Below are 18534 nucleotides of genomic sequence, written 5' to 3'. Positions count from 1 at the left end.
TTGTTTATTCAGGGAAAATTTACTGGACATTAAGCTCTTTAACGGGAATAACTTGGATTCACATTCGGTAGGCTGAAGGATAAATAACATTTAACATCAAACAAATCAGCATTAGTGTAAAAAAAAATGCATAACAACACAATAGAAGAACAGAAGAAAAAGATTTGGTCCATATTAGGAATGGCCCTAAAATCTGTGACATCAGAATAAAATCCAGCATATAGGCTGTCTCACCCAAAGCCACCCGCATCCCATCCATGAAGCTCCAGGGACAATCCATAGCCAGCTGCATGAGGGGGCCCAGAAACAGGACCTGCAGCACAGAACCATACACACACACACACACACACACACACACACACACATTCATATATTCATAATATTGTAAATCGCAGCAGTGTTCCACAGTTGCAAAATGTGACTAAATATTCACAGTCTGGAGCTCTGCAAAAGCCCTGTTGTGTGTGTGTGTGTGTGTGTGTGTGTGTGTGTGTCTGTGTCTGTGTGTGTGTCTGTGTGTGTGTGAGGCAGAAAGCTGCAGGAGAGAGCCAAAAAACTGAAAATCTAGTGGCTAATACAAAAACAGCATGACAATTTATACTCGATGTTGATAATATAGTCATTTTATATATTGCACATGGAACAAACTGCAGTGCTTTAAGTATATTCAATATATCAGTAAGCGCTACCCATAACTACTGCAGAGACATTTGTGAATGCTGATTATACATTTTCCCTTGCATTAAAAAAAGCAGATATTAGCTAGTGTTAGTGGGTTTTTAGTGCAGTGGGAATGAGGTAAAGAGCAGCTAACATGAGTGGATGAGTGAATAAATACCCACTGAGTAGAGCTGCATTTGAAGATCCACTCAAATGAAAAGCCACTTTTAAACCTTGTTAAAATGTCCATGTGGTGTTCTTTTTATGTGCTACAAGTCTTATCATGAGTAAAATAAGCAGTCAGCACTGTCACTGAGCAGTCTTATGTTTTGCGAAACTTGGCATCGGTAAAAGTAAATCATATAAAGTACCTTAATTGCCTCTATAACCTGTGTGTCACAGCTGCTGCTGCTGACTGTGTGAGAAGTGGAACTAATCAGCCAAACTAGCTTTACTTACTTCCTTCCTTTTCAGAACACCTGTGTGCAGCTGTCTGTCTCATTTCACACACTATCTGCGCTCACAGAGTGAAAGACTTGTGCACTTTAATAAGGAGAGTTTCTTACCATGGTGAGCATCAGAGGAAGGATGACGGCTGGAATGAGACCTTCAAACCGGATCCCCATGAGAGCCAGTAACGATGGGCCAGTCTGACACACACACACACACACACACACACGCACACACACACACACACACACACACACACACACACACACACAGTGTCAAAAGCCAGCCTGATAACAATAGCTGATGTGTCTGACAGCAACGCAACACAACAGCACTGTCAATTTAACTAGAGATAGCAATTTCGACACAGAAGATCGAACTTTTTTCGAAAAGTTTCGTCACTTCTGGCTTTGGCACGTAGCTCAAGATGGGTTTCGAAATGTCACATGGTGCTAAAAAATGCTAAATGCTTTGGTGCTAAATCCGGGCAGATTAAGCTTCCCTGAATGAATGAAACCATTAAAACGTTCTACAAACTAATTGTAGCATAGCATACGACTGACATCATTAGGTAACATAGCTAATATTGATATGAAACAGTCACCATATCCTACAAGAACTAAATCAATAGCAGTTTGATTTGATTTGCATGACACCTATTGAGGTAGGTTTTTGGGATGGGGAAAAGGGAGCTTGCACAAAAACAATGATAAATGTAGAGCGAACAGGTTTTGAAACACTTCAAAGTTTCGAATTTGCCATCTCGTAGATTTTGGCAAGCTGGTGTATTACTGTGAAATCTTAGAATTTTCAGCATAGCACTTACATGAAGTCTAAAACATACAAAAAAGTGTTACATTCATACTGTTCTGTGCAAAAAATGCTCCATTGAACCCCATTCAAACTGACATTTTTCATCCCACAGCCATCAAAACATAAAAACATGCATTGTATTATTTCTGGGTGTCATTCCGGGCTTTTGCCTCGGATATTTGTCATTTTGACTATTTTCCACACGATGACATCACTTTTACTATATTTGGCATATGGAGAAAATACATGCTATTACCACTTGGTGCACTGTCTCAATCAATGTTGCTGCTGATCATTGATATATCCCAGACTGTGATCATCACCGTCATCAAAAAAAAAACAACTACTTTGTATGTAGTTTACTGAAAAAAAATCATCATTTTTAAAGTTTTTTCATTTAAAAAATAAACTCAATGAAAGTTGAAAGTCATGTTAATGTATATTTTTTGTAGCCTGATTTTGAAAAGGACATTTTATGTGCAGAGCGGTATGAGTGTATTTGACAGTGCACAAAAAAAATGTATAAAAGTCGATGTTGCTGCTCATCATTGATATATCCTATACTGTGATAATAACAAAAACAAAGAATCTTTGAAAAGTACATTTTGTGCGCAGAGCCATACGAGTGTGTGTAAGATTAAAGTGGGCCCGGAAGGTTAATAAACGGAACCCTCAGGTGTTGTGGTCAGTGTAGTTTGAGACGTGGACTCACCCTGACCCCTGTGAACTCCCTCCACGCCCACACAAAGAGAGGCGACAGGCCCGACACGATGAGCACACTCGTAAAGCGTCTCTTTATCACAGCTGGATGATCCCTGAGAAAATGATCACATCGTCACCACCAGCACAGAGCAGCGCAGACATAACTCAAGCTGCCACGGCTGTCAGAGCAGCAAACTAACAGCAAACAAATATACGACTGCCGTCAATGTAGAATCTTACAGCAAATCCCATTCAAAAATCCATCATTTTAAGGCTTTTGTTGGCCTCTCGCTTATTATTTAGAGCATTCGCAGTCATTTTTGCATAGCTATGTCCCATCCACCCAATAGTTCAATTTAGACTATTTCTTGGCAAGGACCCGTGACTTCCTGGAGTCTCTACTGGTTGCCCGGCAACTGCTTCCAACCAAGAATAGTCTGCCATACAACCTTCTGTAACAATGGTTGTTGTCCAACTGGAGGGTCGCGGTTCAAATGTGGGTCCTGGGTCCATTCTGATTGGACAGCAAGTGACTCACGACCATACCAAGTTTGTGGAAAAAATGGCTGGCTGGGATGTTTTTGTTTGTTTGTTTGTTTAGGTTTTTTTTCTTTACCATTTTAAAGGATGAAAAAACTGAAAAAAAGCACATTTTTTTTAAAAGAAAACCTGCCTCTCATTCCAGCATTCCAGAACTGCACACAAGATATAAGAAAGTAAAAAATAAAAAAATATACAACTATAGTCATATATGTATACATAATGGGTATCAAATCAAAGTATCTAAGAAATCTTTGTTGAAAGTTTTACAAATGTCTAGTGTTTTCTTACTTTGCCATCTTTCAGTTTGTGTAATGTTTGGATATAATACTAATAATGTCCTAATTCTATTTTAAATTATTGTGTTTTTGGTTCCTTTTGAATGTAATATTTCCCATACAAAACAAACACATGCAACATAAATTTCCCCCAGCCATCAACTTCGTTTTCATTCAGAATAATTTTACGCACAGACATTCACACAATAAGAGGGGAAAACTTTCAGATTCATTATTAAAAAAAAAAGACAATTTTCATCCACATTTCTACACTTAGCAATTATCAGATAGATTAAATGTATGATTTTAAAGGACACTTGTTTGATTTTCTTGGTGACAGTGCTTGTTATTAAAATATCAAACGGACTTTTCTTTGATATTATCATATTTGGAGTTCCAAAATGAGGAGTTTTGGTTCCTTAGCAAAGTTTCCAGAGATGAAAATGAGTACATTTTTTTGTGTGTTAAGCAAATACCAATGACTATAAGATCAACTTTAAACTGCAAAGTCACCTCAGACCTACCACTTCCCAACAATAACAAATGTAACCAATGAAAACTATGTCTTTTGTAATAATGAAATCAAAAGTATTTGTCACTTACTCTGTGACTGCTTTTTCTTAAAATTATTTTGGATAGAAGTAGAACATTTCTTTAAAATATTGACTGGTTCAGGGGTTCAATTAAAGAAAAAAGATATAATATTTTGTATGATAAAAATGTAGTTGATAGTCAGGAAGAATTTATCTGGAATCCATTTGTTTTGTATGGGAAATATTACATTCAGAACTATAAATGGACTAAAAACAAAACAAAAGAATTGAAAATAGGACTAAGACATTATATCCAAACGTTACACAGACTGAAAGATAGAAAAGCTGAGTAAACACTGGACATTTGTAAAACTTTAAATACTTTTGTCTGATACCTTGGTTTGATACTGCTTAAGTATATATGTATATAGTTTATCCTGCATGGTTTTTGTCTTTGTTTTGTCTTTTTTCGTTTGTCTTATGACTTGTTTGCAGTATTGCTTCTTGTGAAACAGGGGCAATCTCAGGTGTGGAAGGCATGTTTTCTTTTAAGAAATTTGGTGATTTTTTTTTCTTTTTAATTTTTTCAGCAGTTTTTTCCTTACTTAAATGTTTAGGGTTTTTTTTTTTAAATAAAATATAAAAATCCTTAGCAATTTTTTTTTAGTGATTTTACATATCTTGGGTGATTTTTAAAGAGAACATGCCTCCCAAACCGCAGGCCATGTCTTGTGTGCAGTGCTTCATAGCTTTTCTGTTCCTTGGTTGAATTTCTAAATATGCCTGAGCCATGTAAGAACACACAGAAGGAAAAAAAAGAATAAAAGTCTGAAAGAAAACAAACAGCTATGATTAGGGGCCCCATTTTGAACCCAGGTCCCCCTAACAGGTTAGTACGGCCATGGTAGTGCCAAGCAGAGATACATGCTTCATTACAGACCACGTAGAGGCACTATAGTCACTTTCACATACAGTCTCAGGACCACATGCTCAGTAAGAGCATGTTTATCAGGTGTGATTCTGTGACATATGTCATGTTTGTGAGTTTGGTGTTAAAGCACTGAGTGTCCTGGGCAGGTAAACCGTGTCTGAATGAGCACAGGGTAACAGAACCGCGCATTAAAGAGCGGGTAAACCATACCGAGCTTGAAGAGTATGCATGTGTGTCCCGGCTCACCTGGGCAGGTCGCTCCTCCACACGTACAAACTGCCGACGTAAGAGCAGGCCAGCAGCAGACAGGACAGCACGGACACCCAGCATAAACCGTCCGGAGGTACGAAGCCGCCATTGCTGTGTTTCATCTCCTCTGTCAGAAGCTTCGCTGATAAATCCTCCTCCTCCGCCATGACGACTGCCGGGTCACACTGAAGCTCACTACTGCTCGACACCGGGACGGTGGCTGGACCATCTAACAAAGTAAAACACCCGCCGACATGAGGACTGAAGTGGTCAATACTCTCCTTTCACAACATGAGCTAACAGTGCTATCAGGAGTGCTAGCTTCTGTGGCGCGCTATAACAGCGTCATCATATTCTTCTTCTTCGCTGTTTTACGGCAGCTGTCAGTTATTAATATTTGCTTTAGCGCCCTCTTGTGGACTTAATGTTTGTCGTGTCATGTCCTTTGTTAGGTTAGCTCCACGAGCTTTGTTCTCCCCCAATAAACACACAACCATTGTCTGGTCTGCCATGTACCTTCAGTGCTCTGCTGAAATCTCCTACATGGACAAGAAGCTTATTAGTTATACATTATTCACTAAAAGGGCTCGTTTGAGGCTGAATGTGTCCCTACGTTATTTTATCAATCCTGTCATCTTGTGATGATACTATAACCTGTGTTAGTGAAACTAACTGAAAATGAAAAAAACAAACTAAATCCAGAGTGGGTTTACCAATGGCTGAATAACTGAACACGCCTATCCAGCACAGGCTCAGGGGCCCAACGTGTCATGACCCCCCATCCCGGTCTTCACCTGCAAGATATCACTCAAATTAACACACACTGACCACGAGGACACTCAAAATTATCATGAAGGGACACAAACGCAGACAAACAGATGCGAAGTGAGTGCAACGACACAAAACTACCACAAAAGCAACCACATAGTGACACAAAATGTACCAAAAAAATGGCAAAACAGCCACAAAGAGACACAAAATGGCTACAAAACTGGAGATATAACCAAAAAGAGACACAAAATAATTACAAAAACTGGCAAAACAACCAGTAAGGGACACAAATTGATTATAAAAACTCGCAAAAGACCGACAAAGAGACACAAATTGATTATAAAAACTCGCAAAAGACCGACAAAGAGACACAAAGTGACTACAAAACTAGCAAAACAACCATAGGACACAAAATGACTACAAAAGCGGGCAAAAGAACCAATAAGATACACAAAATATCTATAAAAACGGGCAAAATAACCAATGAGGGAAATTCATTGATTACAAAAACTGTCAAAACAACCACAATTTAACATACACAACATATCAACATGCTCATATTCTACACTCACATAATGATCCATTGCACGAGCTGGCTGACTGAGCTGCTGTGTAAACATAAACAGACTCGTATCACTAAGGATAGAGGATAGATAGACCATTTAAAAGAACAGAAACAGCTATGGAGCAGGCTTTAGGAAAGACTGGGATCACTTTTTATAATCCCTGTTTCAAAATATTGAACATTCAAATACAAAGCATACTAATTGTTCCTATGATAATTTTAAATGTTATCCAATATTAAGTAAGCCTCTGTGAAATTTTTTTGCTCATGATCGTAGAAATAATATTAATTGCACATAATATCCGTTTGTACAAAACTATTGTCACCAGATGGCGCCAAAGTAATAAATGTTTGAATCCTTTCCATGTTTTCTGGTATTCTGGTTTTTAATGGACAGTTATAATTGGACAGACTGACAGACCCTGCCACCCCAAGAGCCATGCCAACAAAATACCCAACACTGATAAAGTTATATGGCCTGTCCAGCCCAAAGCAGGTGAAGAACTGACACCAACTACAACCTCACAGACCTGAAGTGGTTCCGATTAATGACTTATAACTGATAGGTCTCTGCAGGCCCATGTAGAATCTACGTTTGCAGAATTTCTAAAACATCTCCGTAGATTTTAGATTTAGTTATGGTTTACATTTGGAAAAATAAAAGTTTATAAATTAATGTTATCTATCACATTACAAGCAAAACAAAAAAAAAACAACCTAAAAACAAATGAAAAAAATCCTCATTTTGGATCACAGCTGGAAACTGTGAAAAAAAATCTGCAGATTTTGTATCAGTTATATTTTAAGCATTACTAAATCATTTATTAATGCTTAGGGCATGTTTAATGCACCTTTCACTCTTCATCTGTTGTTAATTTTGGCTGTTTTCATGCATATGACATAAACTTTAATTGTGTATTTTTGTTTAATCTTGGAATTTCCAGCTCAGCTCTTACAATGAGTCTAAAATACACTGTGGAAACTAAATTGTCACCTTCAGACTAAGGTAAAAAAAAAAAAGATCCATTGAAACCTATTCAAACTGACATTTTTGAACCTACAGCCATCAAAGCACATAACATGCATTGTATTATTTCTGGGTGTCATTCTGGTCTTTTGACTTGGATTATGTCATTTTGACTATTTTTCACCTGGTGACATCATTTTCAAACCATATTTGGCATATGGAGGAAATACGTGCTATTTCCACTCAGCGCAGTGACACAATCAATGCTGCTGCTAATCACTGACATATCCCAGGCTGTGATAGTAAAAAAAGAAACAAACAAAAAACAACAACTTTGCATTTAGTATATTTATAATAAATCATTTTTTTGTGTGTGTTTTTTCTTCTAAAATCATAGTGGCATCATGACAAAAACATGGCATTTAAAGGGTTAAAAAAAAATGAAATATTTGATATTTAGCTTTAGAAAAACCATATTACACCATAACCTTATCATAAAGGGTGTCTTATTAGAAAGTGCTCTCTTTGATTTTTTTTTTCCTAATCAAAGAAAAGATATCCCATCTCACCTCCAAAGGGGGCTCATGGTCACCCTGATATGATTTCTGATTTATGGTTTAACCCTTTTAAACCTGAGCGAATTGGCTTGATTTCTTTAAAAACATGTCAAGAGGGCAATAAGGAATCTAAGAAGAAATTACCTAGAAAATAGCAAAAAGAAGTATGAGAAAATTACCTGAAAATTAGATTTTTTTTTGAAGAAGAAGATAACAAACACTGAACACCTGAGACAGCAGAGAAATGACCTGAGGGAAAAAAAGCTGTAATTATTTTGTTTTTATTACTCTACATAAATGATAATGATGAATTTAGTTCTCTGGAAATGTTTCTCTAGCTTTAAAAAAATGTTTTCTAAATCTACTTATTTCTTGCAATTTGCAGGACATTTAGTGCATTTCAATGTTTTAATAAGAAACCAAACCAATGCATCTGAATGCAGCACAAGAAAAGTGATGTCGAAGGGTTAAGTGCGTTACCCCAAGATTTTCAGTGTCTCCATCTGCCCCCCCATGAAACATTTTTAGGGGCGCCACTGTCCCATTTTCTCTCCAAAAGGAGGTGGAGAATTTGTGAGGAAGAAGCTCTAAGTGATGCACATTTAGGCACACTGCATGAGTTCTTGAAGGCATCACATTTAGAAAACGCGAATTTACGAGGATCACGTGAAGTCAACACAATATTCGTGTGACAAGATTTTTTTTTTTCGTTTCTCGAGCCCGAGAGAGATAGAGAGATAGAGAGAGAGAGAGGAAGCGAGAGAGAGGAAGAGAGAGAGAGAGAGAGACGTAGGCGTGACATCGGGGCTGTCTGCTGTTATATCCGGCAGCGATGAACGTGTCTCAGTCTCCGGTGTAACGTGAACGGGAGGAGAGGCGATGCTACCGCTCCTGATGCCCTGCGCTTCTTCTTCTCCCTCATCTTCGCTGCTATCCTCCGTCTTCAAGCCGTACGGGGACTGACACCCATACACACACACACACACACATATACACACCCATCCACCCAGAGGAGGAATTACGCACGGATCCGAGCCGGTCCCGGACCTCCATTGGCAAACATCAGCGGGTACGGGCCTGTTTATCTTAATTCTCCCCATCACCTGTCTTTCTTCCAGCAGCAGCAGAGCAGATGGCACGAGACGCCAGCTGGCCTCTTGTTACAGCTCTGCTAGGGACATGATGGAGGCTAAAGTCACCTTTTTTTTTAATTTGTGGGATTGTTGACACCTTTATTCCAGTGAATCTTTATGAGGTAAATAGATTGGTAAGTGATGCTAAACTGTTGGAAGTGATGCAAAACAGGATTTTGTTCTTTTCATTATTTACCTCACTGCTGCTGCTGTGTGTGTGTGTATAATAGGGAAATGTGTGTCTGTGCGTAAGGAGGGTGTGTGTGCGTGCTGATGTCTTCCCTACATGTAGTGTGTGTTGTCTGTGCGGTGGAATCCCCTGTGTACAAGCCCAGCCTGCATTAAAAATGACACAATGGCTTGTTTATGTAGGCAAAATTAGATTTTTAATTGTGGATAAAGGAGAATAAATAGATTTTTTTGTGGATTTTGCTTCTCCCTTCATCTATTAATGGCCAAATTCGATCAGGTTACTACATCTTAAAAACAGAGAGCAGACGACCATCCACACAGCATGGCCCTGGGAAAATGTCTGTTTATGTCGGCAAAATCTGATATTTATTGGTAAAAAAGGAGAAGAAATACCAGTTTTTATCATGGATGCAGGTTTCTCCTTTCCCCATTTCTGTCAACATCCAAATCCGAAGAGGTTACTACATCATAACGTCTTAAACAGAAAGTAGAGGACCATTCACACAAGCATGGCCCTGGGAAAACGCAATCCGCTGCAATCCGCACAGACAGAGCAGGAATAATAAGAGGAGATAGAGGCCATGTTTGAATCATCCTGGAGCAGAAATGAAGCATTTCTGGCGCATTAACAGTTTCATGCAATATTTCCCTGCTTCTAGATGCTTCCAGGATGCTTTTAGGAGAAAGGGATTTTAGTGGGATGGTCAGCCTCAAAATGGCTCACAACACTAAAAAGTAGTAGCTGTGATGATATTAACGATCCAACAATAATGTAGTTTGCTGAGTGATGAGTCATATTTGTAAGTGTGCTTGGAAATGACAGTTTTAGGCATACAGGCCTAAACATAGATGCTTGGCGATGTTGTGATTGGAGTCGGGCTGATGCTGGCTGCAGATATGTGAGGCCGAAATATGTAAAGGCAATTCGTACAGTTAGTGTCGTCCACCTCTGCAGTAATGGGCATGATGCAGGTTATTAATTCATATTTAATCTGGAGATGATCTGTGGATGCATGTTTGTAGGCGGGTTTCCATTAACCCTAAAACAGAGCAAACTGAAATTACAAATATGAAATATGGAAACACGTAAATTTTGAGAAACAAAACACCAATTTATCGTAAAAAGTTTTTATGCTTGCATAAGGTGGTATTTCAATTGATTCAAAGGGCAATATTTCACAGAACTAAAAAGGGAAACACTTTTTTGGCTTTTCTAGGTCACATGATGCTATGGCTATGTGCTTGTCAGTAGGACGCGGCTCCCTCATGATGCAGTAGGAGCTACAAAAGGTGTTATTGCATCACATAACTTCAAAAAGTTGAGCGGATCATTCGGAAGTTTTGAATCCACAGTTCCTCTGTGAAGTCATGAACTATCACCTCCCAGAAATCCCTCATACGTATAAGGGGCTCACCTTTCCATTATCGCTCACATTCCATGCCTATGAGGCCTTGGATTGGAAACAATGGCGGCTAGTGTGGTGGCTGCAATAGAAAAAAAGCTGTGAATGTTTTGACCATCCTTCGCCATGCTTCCTGGGATCTTATCGCCAGAGAGAAGTCACATAATGTCACTAAGTGGAAATGACGTCATCTCGCAATTGTGTTTTGTTGACATTTCAAAAATATTAAGTTTTGTACAAATCTGTAATGGAAATGTGCTTCACAAGACAGCTTTAAACCTTAAGTTTTTATACAATTACAATTATTCAGAATCGACAGAATATAACCAGAAATTTAGCACTGAAGTTGTCACATGTATACATACGTGATCCTTAAATAACCGTCTCAGACAAAAACACAGTCCTCCTCTTACAAATATAAAGTTGTATAAATTTTTTTATAAAACCTACTTAAAATTATTGTTGGTACATGTAGGAGTTTTGTTGCAACAGTCTTACTTAGTACCAGTATGACTAGGACTGAGACATCTAAAAAAAAAACAAATAACTATAGTACCAACACCAATCCCTATACCAATAGAGTACTTCATCTGATACCCATAATATGAATGGAGTTGCATGTAGTACATCCATTCTTTTAAACATTTGTGTGGCATCTAAGCTTGCAAAAATGCCAACGCCGTTAATATATTGCGCTCGGCTTCACCCCATCACAGACTGTATTGGTTGTAGTTGCTGCTGCAGGAGTTTGAGCTTCGGGCCTGCCACACTAAAAGCATGACATGGCTAACATTATTTAATGGTTATTAATGATAGAGTTTAGCTGTTTCGGTGTCTGTCTGTGTTTGTTGGGATTATTTAAGGGCTTGGTGTTGGTTGTTAGCTGCTGCTGCTGTGTTAGCTCCTGCTAACCGACAGACTTTGACATTGAACTGACCATCAGATGGAAGGAGAGGGGCTCCGGGGATGGCAGCAATAGAATGTTTGCTGATCAAGTGGAGAGTCTGAGTCTACTACTTGCTACTGGATTATTTTCGCCAATACCTTAAAAGCAATCAAGTACCGATATCGACACCCAATGTGGGTAGAATTTGGCAGTGGCATATAACGCAGTCACTTTCACTAGCCACTTTGGCAGGTCGCATACACTGTATGTAGAATGATGCACGTTACATGGAACTAAAGTTCACAAGTGCAAGTTTTACCAGAAAACTTTCAGCCGTAAGCCGTTAGCAAAAGGTGCTGAGGTTAGCACAACAAGTGGATCAGAGTGCCTGAAAGTTACATTAGCAAGCGCAAAAAAAAATTTGAGAGCTGTAACACCCCCGGTTTCCCAGTCAGCTACAACAGCATCAGAGAAAAAGTTGTGTATAAGCGGAGGACAGTGTATAAGTGGAGGACAGTGTATAAGCGGAGGACAGTGTATAAGCGGAGGACAGTGTATCAGCATTGCTCCGCCATTGCAGAATTTAAAACATATCCAACATAACACTTATTTGACGGAATCACCCAGCTGTTCCGATCACCAGGATGAGGGGGAAAAAAGCCATATCCCTGCTTTCAAGACGCCTTTTGATGCAAGAAGCATAACAGGATAAAACACTTACTGAAGCAATTGGTATTTAGCAAGTAGCACATAGCCAAGGTGGAACTAACTGTAACATTTCTCCTAATGCATTTTTTTTATTATTGTAGTTTTTGTGTATGAAGAGTTGTAAATCTAGTTAATCAAGTAAACTGTAGCACACAATCAAATGAAACATTATTTCCCAATTGGGGCGGCCTCTAGCTCAGTGAGTGGAGCATTTGCCCCATATAAGCTGAGTCCTTAGCAGCGGCCTGGGTTCGATTCTGGCTTGTGGCCCTTTGCTGCATGTCATCTCCATTCTCTCTCCCCCTTTCCTGTCACTCTGTAACTGCACTATATTAAAGGCACGAAAAGCCAAAAACAAAAATCTTTAAATAAAGCAATATTTCCCAACAACAAAGTTGTGGCTCATAAAAAATGCCGAGTGACTAGTAACATTTGAAAACCACTGGCCATAGTGGCTGGTGAGCAAAAAAGTAAATGTCAAGCCCTGAATACTGCGGGAGTTGCTGACTTGAAACCTTTCTCCTTCTGTCACTGTTACTAAATGTTTTAACATAAAACTGCAGATATTATATTATGGTCTTGAGTCTAAGATACACGTGGAAGGCATTTCCCTCCAAACAAAAGATTTGCAACCCTGATTTCCAGTGTTTCACTATGTTTTACATCCATAGTTTGTTAGCTAGCAGTTAATGAATCCAGTGTTTTTTTGGAGTATATCCTCCACCAGCTGTCAAAAAGTGGAACCATCTGTGAGAATACACATCACGCCACTTGAAAAATGAACATGCTCTCGAAAAATTTCTCCAAGGGGTACCTTTAATAATCCAACAGCCACTTAAATTAGTCTTACTGTTTCCGAAGACTGACAGCATGGCCAGCACTTTTAGCAGCGTAATTAGTGATGGTACTAGAAACAGGGATAATAGTAGCAGTTGAATTACTATGCAGTTTGTAGGTGCAGTAACATGCTATCTGTAGTTGTAGCACTAGCTGTTGTAGTAGCAGAAGTTGCAGAAGTTGCAGTAGTTATAAGGCCTAAAGCATTAACTAGGTGTCAACAGATCATTGTCCTGGCCGATTATCGGGGCCAGTGTTTGGTATTTTTGCCGATTATCTGTATATTAAGTAAAATTAGTTAATTAAAAAGTGCAAAGAAAGTGTCAGCATGGGAGGAACTTTCACTTTTTAAAACTTCAGGGGACTATTTTTATTCATTCATTTTTAATCTAAAGTTTTACCTCATAAAAAAAAGTTTAGAAAAAACAGAAACCAGCCTTGATGCCAAAACGTGTCAAATGAAGTAACCTAGGAAGTAACTTCCTGAAGAATGCTGCAAACTGAAATGTGTCATAGTAATACTTTTTCATCATGTTCTTCCTTTAGAACCTGTCAATGTAATAAAGGCATTTGACTTTTTTTTTTCCCTAAAGACAAGTGCTTTGTTTCCTTTTTGTTTTTTGTAGATTTGTTCATGCCCTTCACCAAAGAGCACCGTCTTTGTTGTACTATTACTAGTTTTAAGAAGCTCTCCTGTTTTTTGGCTTTTTATTTAAAAAGAAAAAGTTGCTGAGAACTTACTGTATATGATGTTGAAAGTTTCAGTTTTGATTAAACAAAGTTTTGTGTTATATTCCAAATTATAAATATTGACAGAAAGATTTTCATTTTTATTTTAAAGCATATCGGTTCCAAACATTGGTTATCGGTCACATTAACTACAAATAATCGGTATCGGCCCTGAAAAGCCAATATTGGTCGACCCCTGGCATGAACATCAGTAATTGTATAGTGGAGGCATTAGTAGTCAGATAGTAACAGTAACATCTGTGCTGTTTGATAAGTAGATAGCTGGTAGCAGTATTATTATTATTATAAGTGGTAAGTAAGTAAGTGGTAGTTTTGCTAGTAGTCCACTTAACACCATTAGCCTCAGTGATAGTAATGGTTATGGTAGCGCTTGCAGTACTAGTAGCATTAGTGCTAATTAATCAAATGAAGTAGTAGAAGTAGTTGTAGTATTAGTAGTAGTAGTAGTAGTAGTAGCAGCAGTAGCAGTATTAGTGAAAGCATCAATAATAGCTACTGTTTCAGTGGTATTAGTAAAACAACTGGCCTAGTAGATGACGAACTCTTTAAGGACTCAGTATACTTCAAATGAACTAAAAAGAAGTAGAAAAAGTATATATATAACTGTTTAGCTCTTTTAAAATCATACAGCTGTTTCTAGAAAGATCTTGCAACAACAAAAAAAGAGATGTGATGCAGATAGAGAAGTCTGAGCTATTATTAAGTCTATGATCACTATAAAGAACTGGTTAAAGATATTTGAGACAAATATAAAATAACTAACAGCCCAGCATTGAAAGAATTTAATTCCCAAACTATAATAATTACATTCTGGTCATATCAAATGATGCATTATACAGTCTACAAAACTGTAGCTTCCAACTTTGTGTGCATGTGTGTGTGTTTGTGTGTGGCAGCAAGATGAGGTAACACAGAAGCGGCCCACCTGTCAGGCGCTTACGAAGCCCTAGGTGTCAAACTGAGAGGAGGTGAGCCTACAGTAACCAGAAGGGGAGATTTAAAATAACCCAAAATAGTTTGAGCTGCTGATAAACCTGTGAAGTGGTTCTTTGAGCCGTATAGTTTAAACTGGTTTCGATGTGAAGTCAGTTTTCCTTTAAGATTTTCTGAAGGGAAAAAGAGTTTGTCAAGGGTAAAAATTGTCCCGTAATTGGATTAAGATGTGAATGAGGATATGATACTCTTGCTGACTGTATACTGGCTTTCAACTAGGATCTAATATGCTACATCATCATCTTGAACACCATATCCATCTGGTAAAGTTGAAATCACTGTTTGTTTACAATAACTTCCATATCACACACATTAAATGAAACGGTTTTGAGCAAACGCTGCCTCAATCAGTTAGCTTTTAGCCACCTATAAGCCCCCAAAGCCACCAGACTCATTGACAAAAACGGTAATTTTACTTTGCAGAACATTTTTTTGCTTTTGGTCAACCACTGCCTAAATTGGTTATTGTGTAAGGTCAAGTGGAAAAAATATTCCAAATATAGCGTACATTTTGACTGATATATGTGTAGATGGCTAAAATATGTTTTGCTACAGCCCCAATCCACAGCAGTACATTGCTTTGCTTACATGTCATAGGATTTGATTTATTAAAGACACTTGCAGAGCAACACAGTTAATTAAAATAAGCACAGCAGAAATGCCACAATGGTCTGGCCACTGTGTTTAATTATACATCTTTGAAAATTGCAGTTATGGCTGAAAATGACAACATAAACAAGTTTGCCAGTTTTACATATCACTATCACAATTATAATCAATTGCCAATTGTCTAATTGGAAGTGATTGCTGTTCTTAGCGCAACATCATGCTGACTAGATTTCAATATGTATATTTGGTAGGTAAAGCAAACGTGGCGCCTCTTAGTTCAAGGAAGGCAAAATGGTATGCAACTTCGTGGGCAAGGCTCATGTTACATGCAATGATATGGAAGTAGCCAATGAAGCTGGTGTCTCTTATGTAAGAAGGCAGTCAGTGTCAGTGGGGAAGCTTAGTTGCACTAGCACTTAGCTATCTGTCCCTTGTCTTGTTCTTTGTCTCAGTTCCTCAGGAGTATTGCTGCTGTAAAGGCTATAGTTATTTTTCCTTCACAGAAGGAGCTACAGCTTTGGTGTAAGATTTTAACACAAGCCCACTGGAACAAGTTGAAGCAAATCGACATATAGTGGCCAAAACCTGGAATTACAACTTCTACGTTCTTCATGTGATGCCTCTGGGCCCCAAAAAAATTTTTTTTTCCCATAGACTTATACCTAAAAGAGACAGGAATATTTTTTAGCATCACACTCGTTTTACTATTGAGATTTGATCCATTTGGTTCAATAATATTTTAAAACAGGAAGTTAGCCACTTAGCAGGCAGAAGTCTGCCGCTCTGATGGCGGAAGTCTCTAGTGGGCCTGCTCCATGGGCCAAAGCCACAGAAGTGCACCAGGCACTGATGCAAATTTTTCATAATGGCCAAAAGTGGAACTACACCATCCGGGTCCATGACATGATGCCATGGGGCCCAGAAAGACTTTTTCCTATTGACTTACATAGGGAAAGAGACATATGTAACAATTGGATATTTTTTAATGAGCATCAAAACCTGTTAGATAACATTTGGAAAGTCTGAAAGAGCTGCAAGATTAAACTGCTAAGTGCTAAACCAGAAGTCAGTCACTCCACCAGTGGAAGTTACCCCCTTGGGCACACTCAGCTGCCTAAAGTCTCTAGTGCTCATGAGGTATGGGCCCGGTAAAGTGGAAGATCCAGGTACTTTCATACCACGTAAATATCACATTTTTTGATTCATGCGCTACCGAGCAACTCTCATAGGAATGAACAGGGCCTCTCCTCCGTGCTGTATCCAGATTTTCCTAATACATCCAAGTATGGGCCCCATAATACAGAAACAGAGCTGAAAATCTGGGTAATTGTACACATTTAAGTCAAACTTCTTTGGCTTCATGTGCCACTGAGCAACTTTCATAGGAATAAACAGGGCCCCACCTCAAATACTGTGTTCAGTCCTCTTTTTACATCAATATGTCACCCAGATTCCAGCAGTTACTGTAACTTTTTGAGTAAAGTGTTGTTACTATTGGCAATGATGGCCAGAACTATAAAAATAAGGCCTACATTCAAAAAAAAAAAAAAGGAGACTCACTCCAACAGTACTGCCAAATTTCAAAAAGAAAAAAAAATGTCCAACTCACTTTCACTATTTTAGGTGGAGACACTATCGCTTGCTACAACACCAGCAGCCAGTCCTTACCCACATGCTTTACATTCTGGACTGGCATAGATCTTAAATGCTGACTCATTTCCAGTTATCAAATTACAAACTGTGATGCTCAATGAGACAGCTCACAAGCTGTTGTCATACTTTATGTTGCATAGCAACAGGCATGATGTAACCATATGGTGTAGCTGATTTTTAAGTAGTAGATCGCAGCAGCTCGCTATTATCAGTCAGAAACCCTGTCCCTGTGCCTCCATGACCAAACTGGTTGACCCTCCGCAGGTATCAAATATCAGCACACGCCATGATAGTGACCTTCAGAGAGCTGTAGTGTAGGAGGTATGCTGGCTTTTCAGTCAGCTGTTTGTGTATCCAGTTGACTGCTTTTTGAATTGCAGCGTCTAGTGCTTAATGATGAGAGGAGAGAACAAAGGTGAGAGTCTTAAACATTCCCTTTCACTTTCACCTGCGCTTCCAGGGTCAGGCCTGTCTACAAACAGGGTCATGTGAGCAGGCCTCCTTTGATATTCAAATCCACCTGATGAGTGCTACAGGTGCACGCTCTCTGTCTCTGTTTCTCTCAGTCTTAGCAGCTCCCATGCTCCTGCTTACTTGCTCTTTTCCCTCATTTCCTACCGCCTTACTGCATCCTAGACAGCAGGGCTATTTAGTAGCAGACAGGGCTGCAGGACACACACTCCATCACAGCATAGCAGCAGCCACACACACACATGAATATATCGCCTTTGAGAGATGCGTGATACTAGCTGGGTTTTAATGATGGATAGAAACTTCTGGATTATGTAAGTTTGCTTAAAGATACACAGTATTACAGTAAAGCTGGGATGACACGAGGTGATATGATTCAGTTTGGTTAATTACATGGTGGCATGCCCTTGCATCAGTGATTTTCAACTTACGGCCCACGGGACAAATCTGGCCTCCGGTAAGGTGCCAGGTTGCCAGTGCATAAAACTAGAAAGTCCTAGAAAGGTCTTCAAAACCTATAAACATCTTAATATCTCAGAAATGTCCTCAAATCCTGGAAATGTCCAACAATTCTGCAAATGTTATAAAGTCAGAGAAATGTCCTAACATGGTAGAAATGTCCTAAAATTATAAAAATGTCCTTAAATCTTAAAAAAATACTAAAATCCTAGAAACTTATTAAATTCCTAGAAAGGCTCTCAAACCCTTGAAGTATCCTAAAATTCTAGGAACATCCTCAAATCTTAGAAATGTCATTAAGTCCTGCAAATGTCATGAACAGGTAATTCTGCTTACCATTCACTGCGTGCGCCGCCATATTGCTGTGACGTCAATTCGACAGACTCAATCTACATGTATTTTTCCCGAGTTTTCGATTTGGAAT

At 38.8% G+C, this 18534-nt stretch overlaps 2 protein-coding genes across 4 annotated transcripts in view; one reads left to right on the top strand and one right to left on the bottom strand.

The window, feature by feature from the left end:
- The window catches only part of rce1a (Ras converting CAAX endopeptidase 1a), a 205418-nt gene that overhangs the window by 154010 nt on the left and 32874 nt on the right, over positions 1 to 18534 (bottom strand). For both annotated transcript variants that reach the window (XR_015775606.1, XM_042512207.2), the window contains exons 4-7: positions 5154 to 5385; positions 2636 to 2738; positions 1227 to 1310; positions 235 to 313 (exon numbers count right to left, since the gene is read on the bottom strand). Coding sequence is in view for 1 of the 2 variants with exons in the window: in XM_042512207.2 (XP_042368141.2) it covers positions 235 to 313; positions 1227 to 1310; positions 2636 to 2738; positions 5154 to 5385 (498 nt within the window). In the remaining variant the exon portion in view is untranslated. The remainder of the gene's footprint in view (positions 1 to 234; positions 314 to 1226; positions 1311 to 2635; positions 2739 to 5153; positions 5386 to 18534) is intronic.
- Positions 8742 to 18534, top strand: part of peli3 (pellino E3 ubiquitin protein ligase family member 3) — a 37562-nt gene continuing 27769 nt past the window's right edge. The window contains exon 1 of one of the 2 annotated variants that reach the window (XM_042512481.2): positions 8742 to 9085. The gene's annotated coding sequence lies outside the window, so the exon portion shown is untranslated. The remainder of the gene's footprint in view (positions 9086 to 18534) is intronic. The other variant, XM_042512480.2, reaches the window with a different exon arrangement.

The sequence above is a fragment of the Plectropomus leopardus genome, chromosome 23 (genome assembly GCF_026936395.1).
Source record: "Plectropomus leopardus strain MGB_pleo_1.0 chromosome 23, ASM2693639v1, whole genome shotgun sequence".
Classification (NCBI taxonomy): Eukaryota; Metazoa; Chordata; class Actinopteri; order Perciformes; family Serranidae; genus Plectropomus; species Plectropomus leopardus.
Note: the sequence above shows the minus strand (reverse complement) of the source record. Positions and strands in the feature narration are given on the sequence as shown.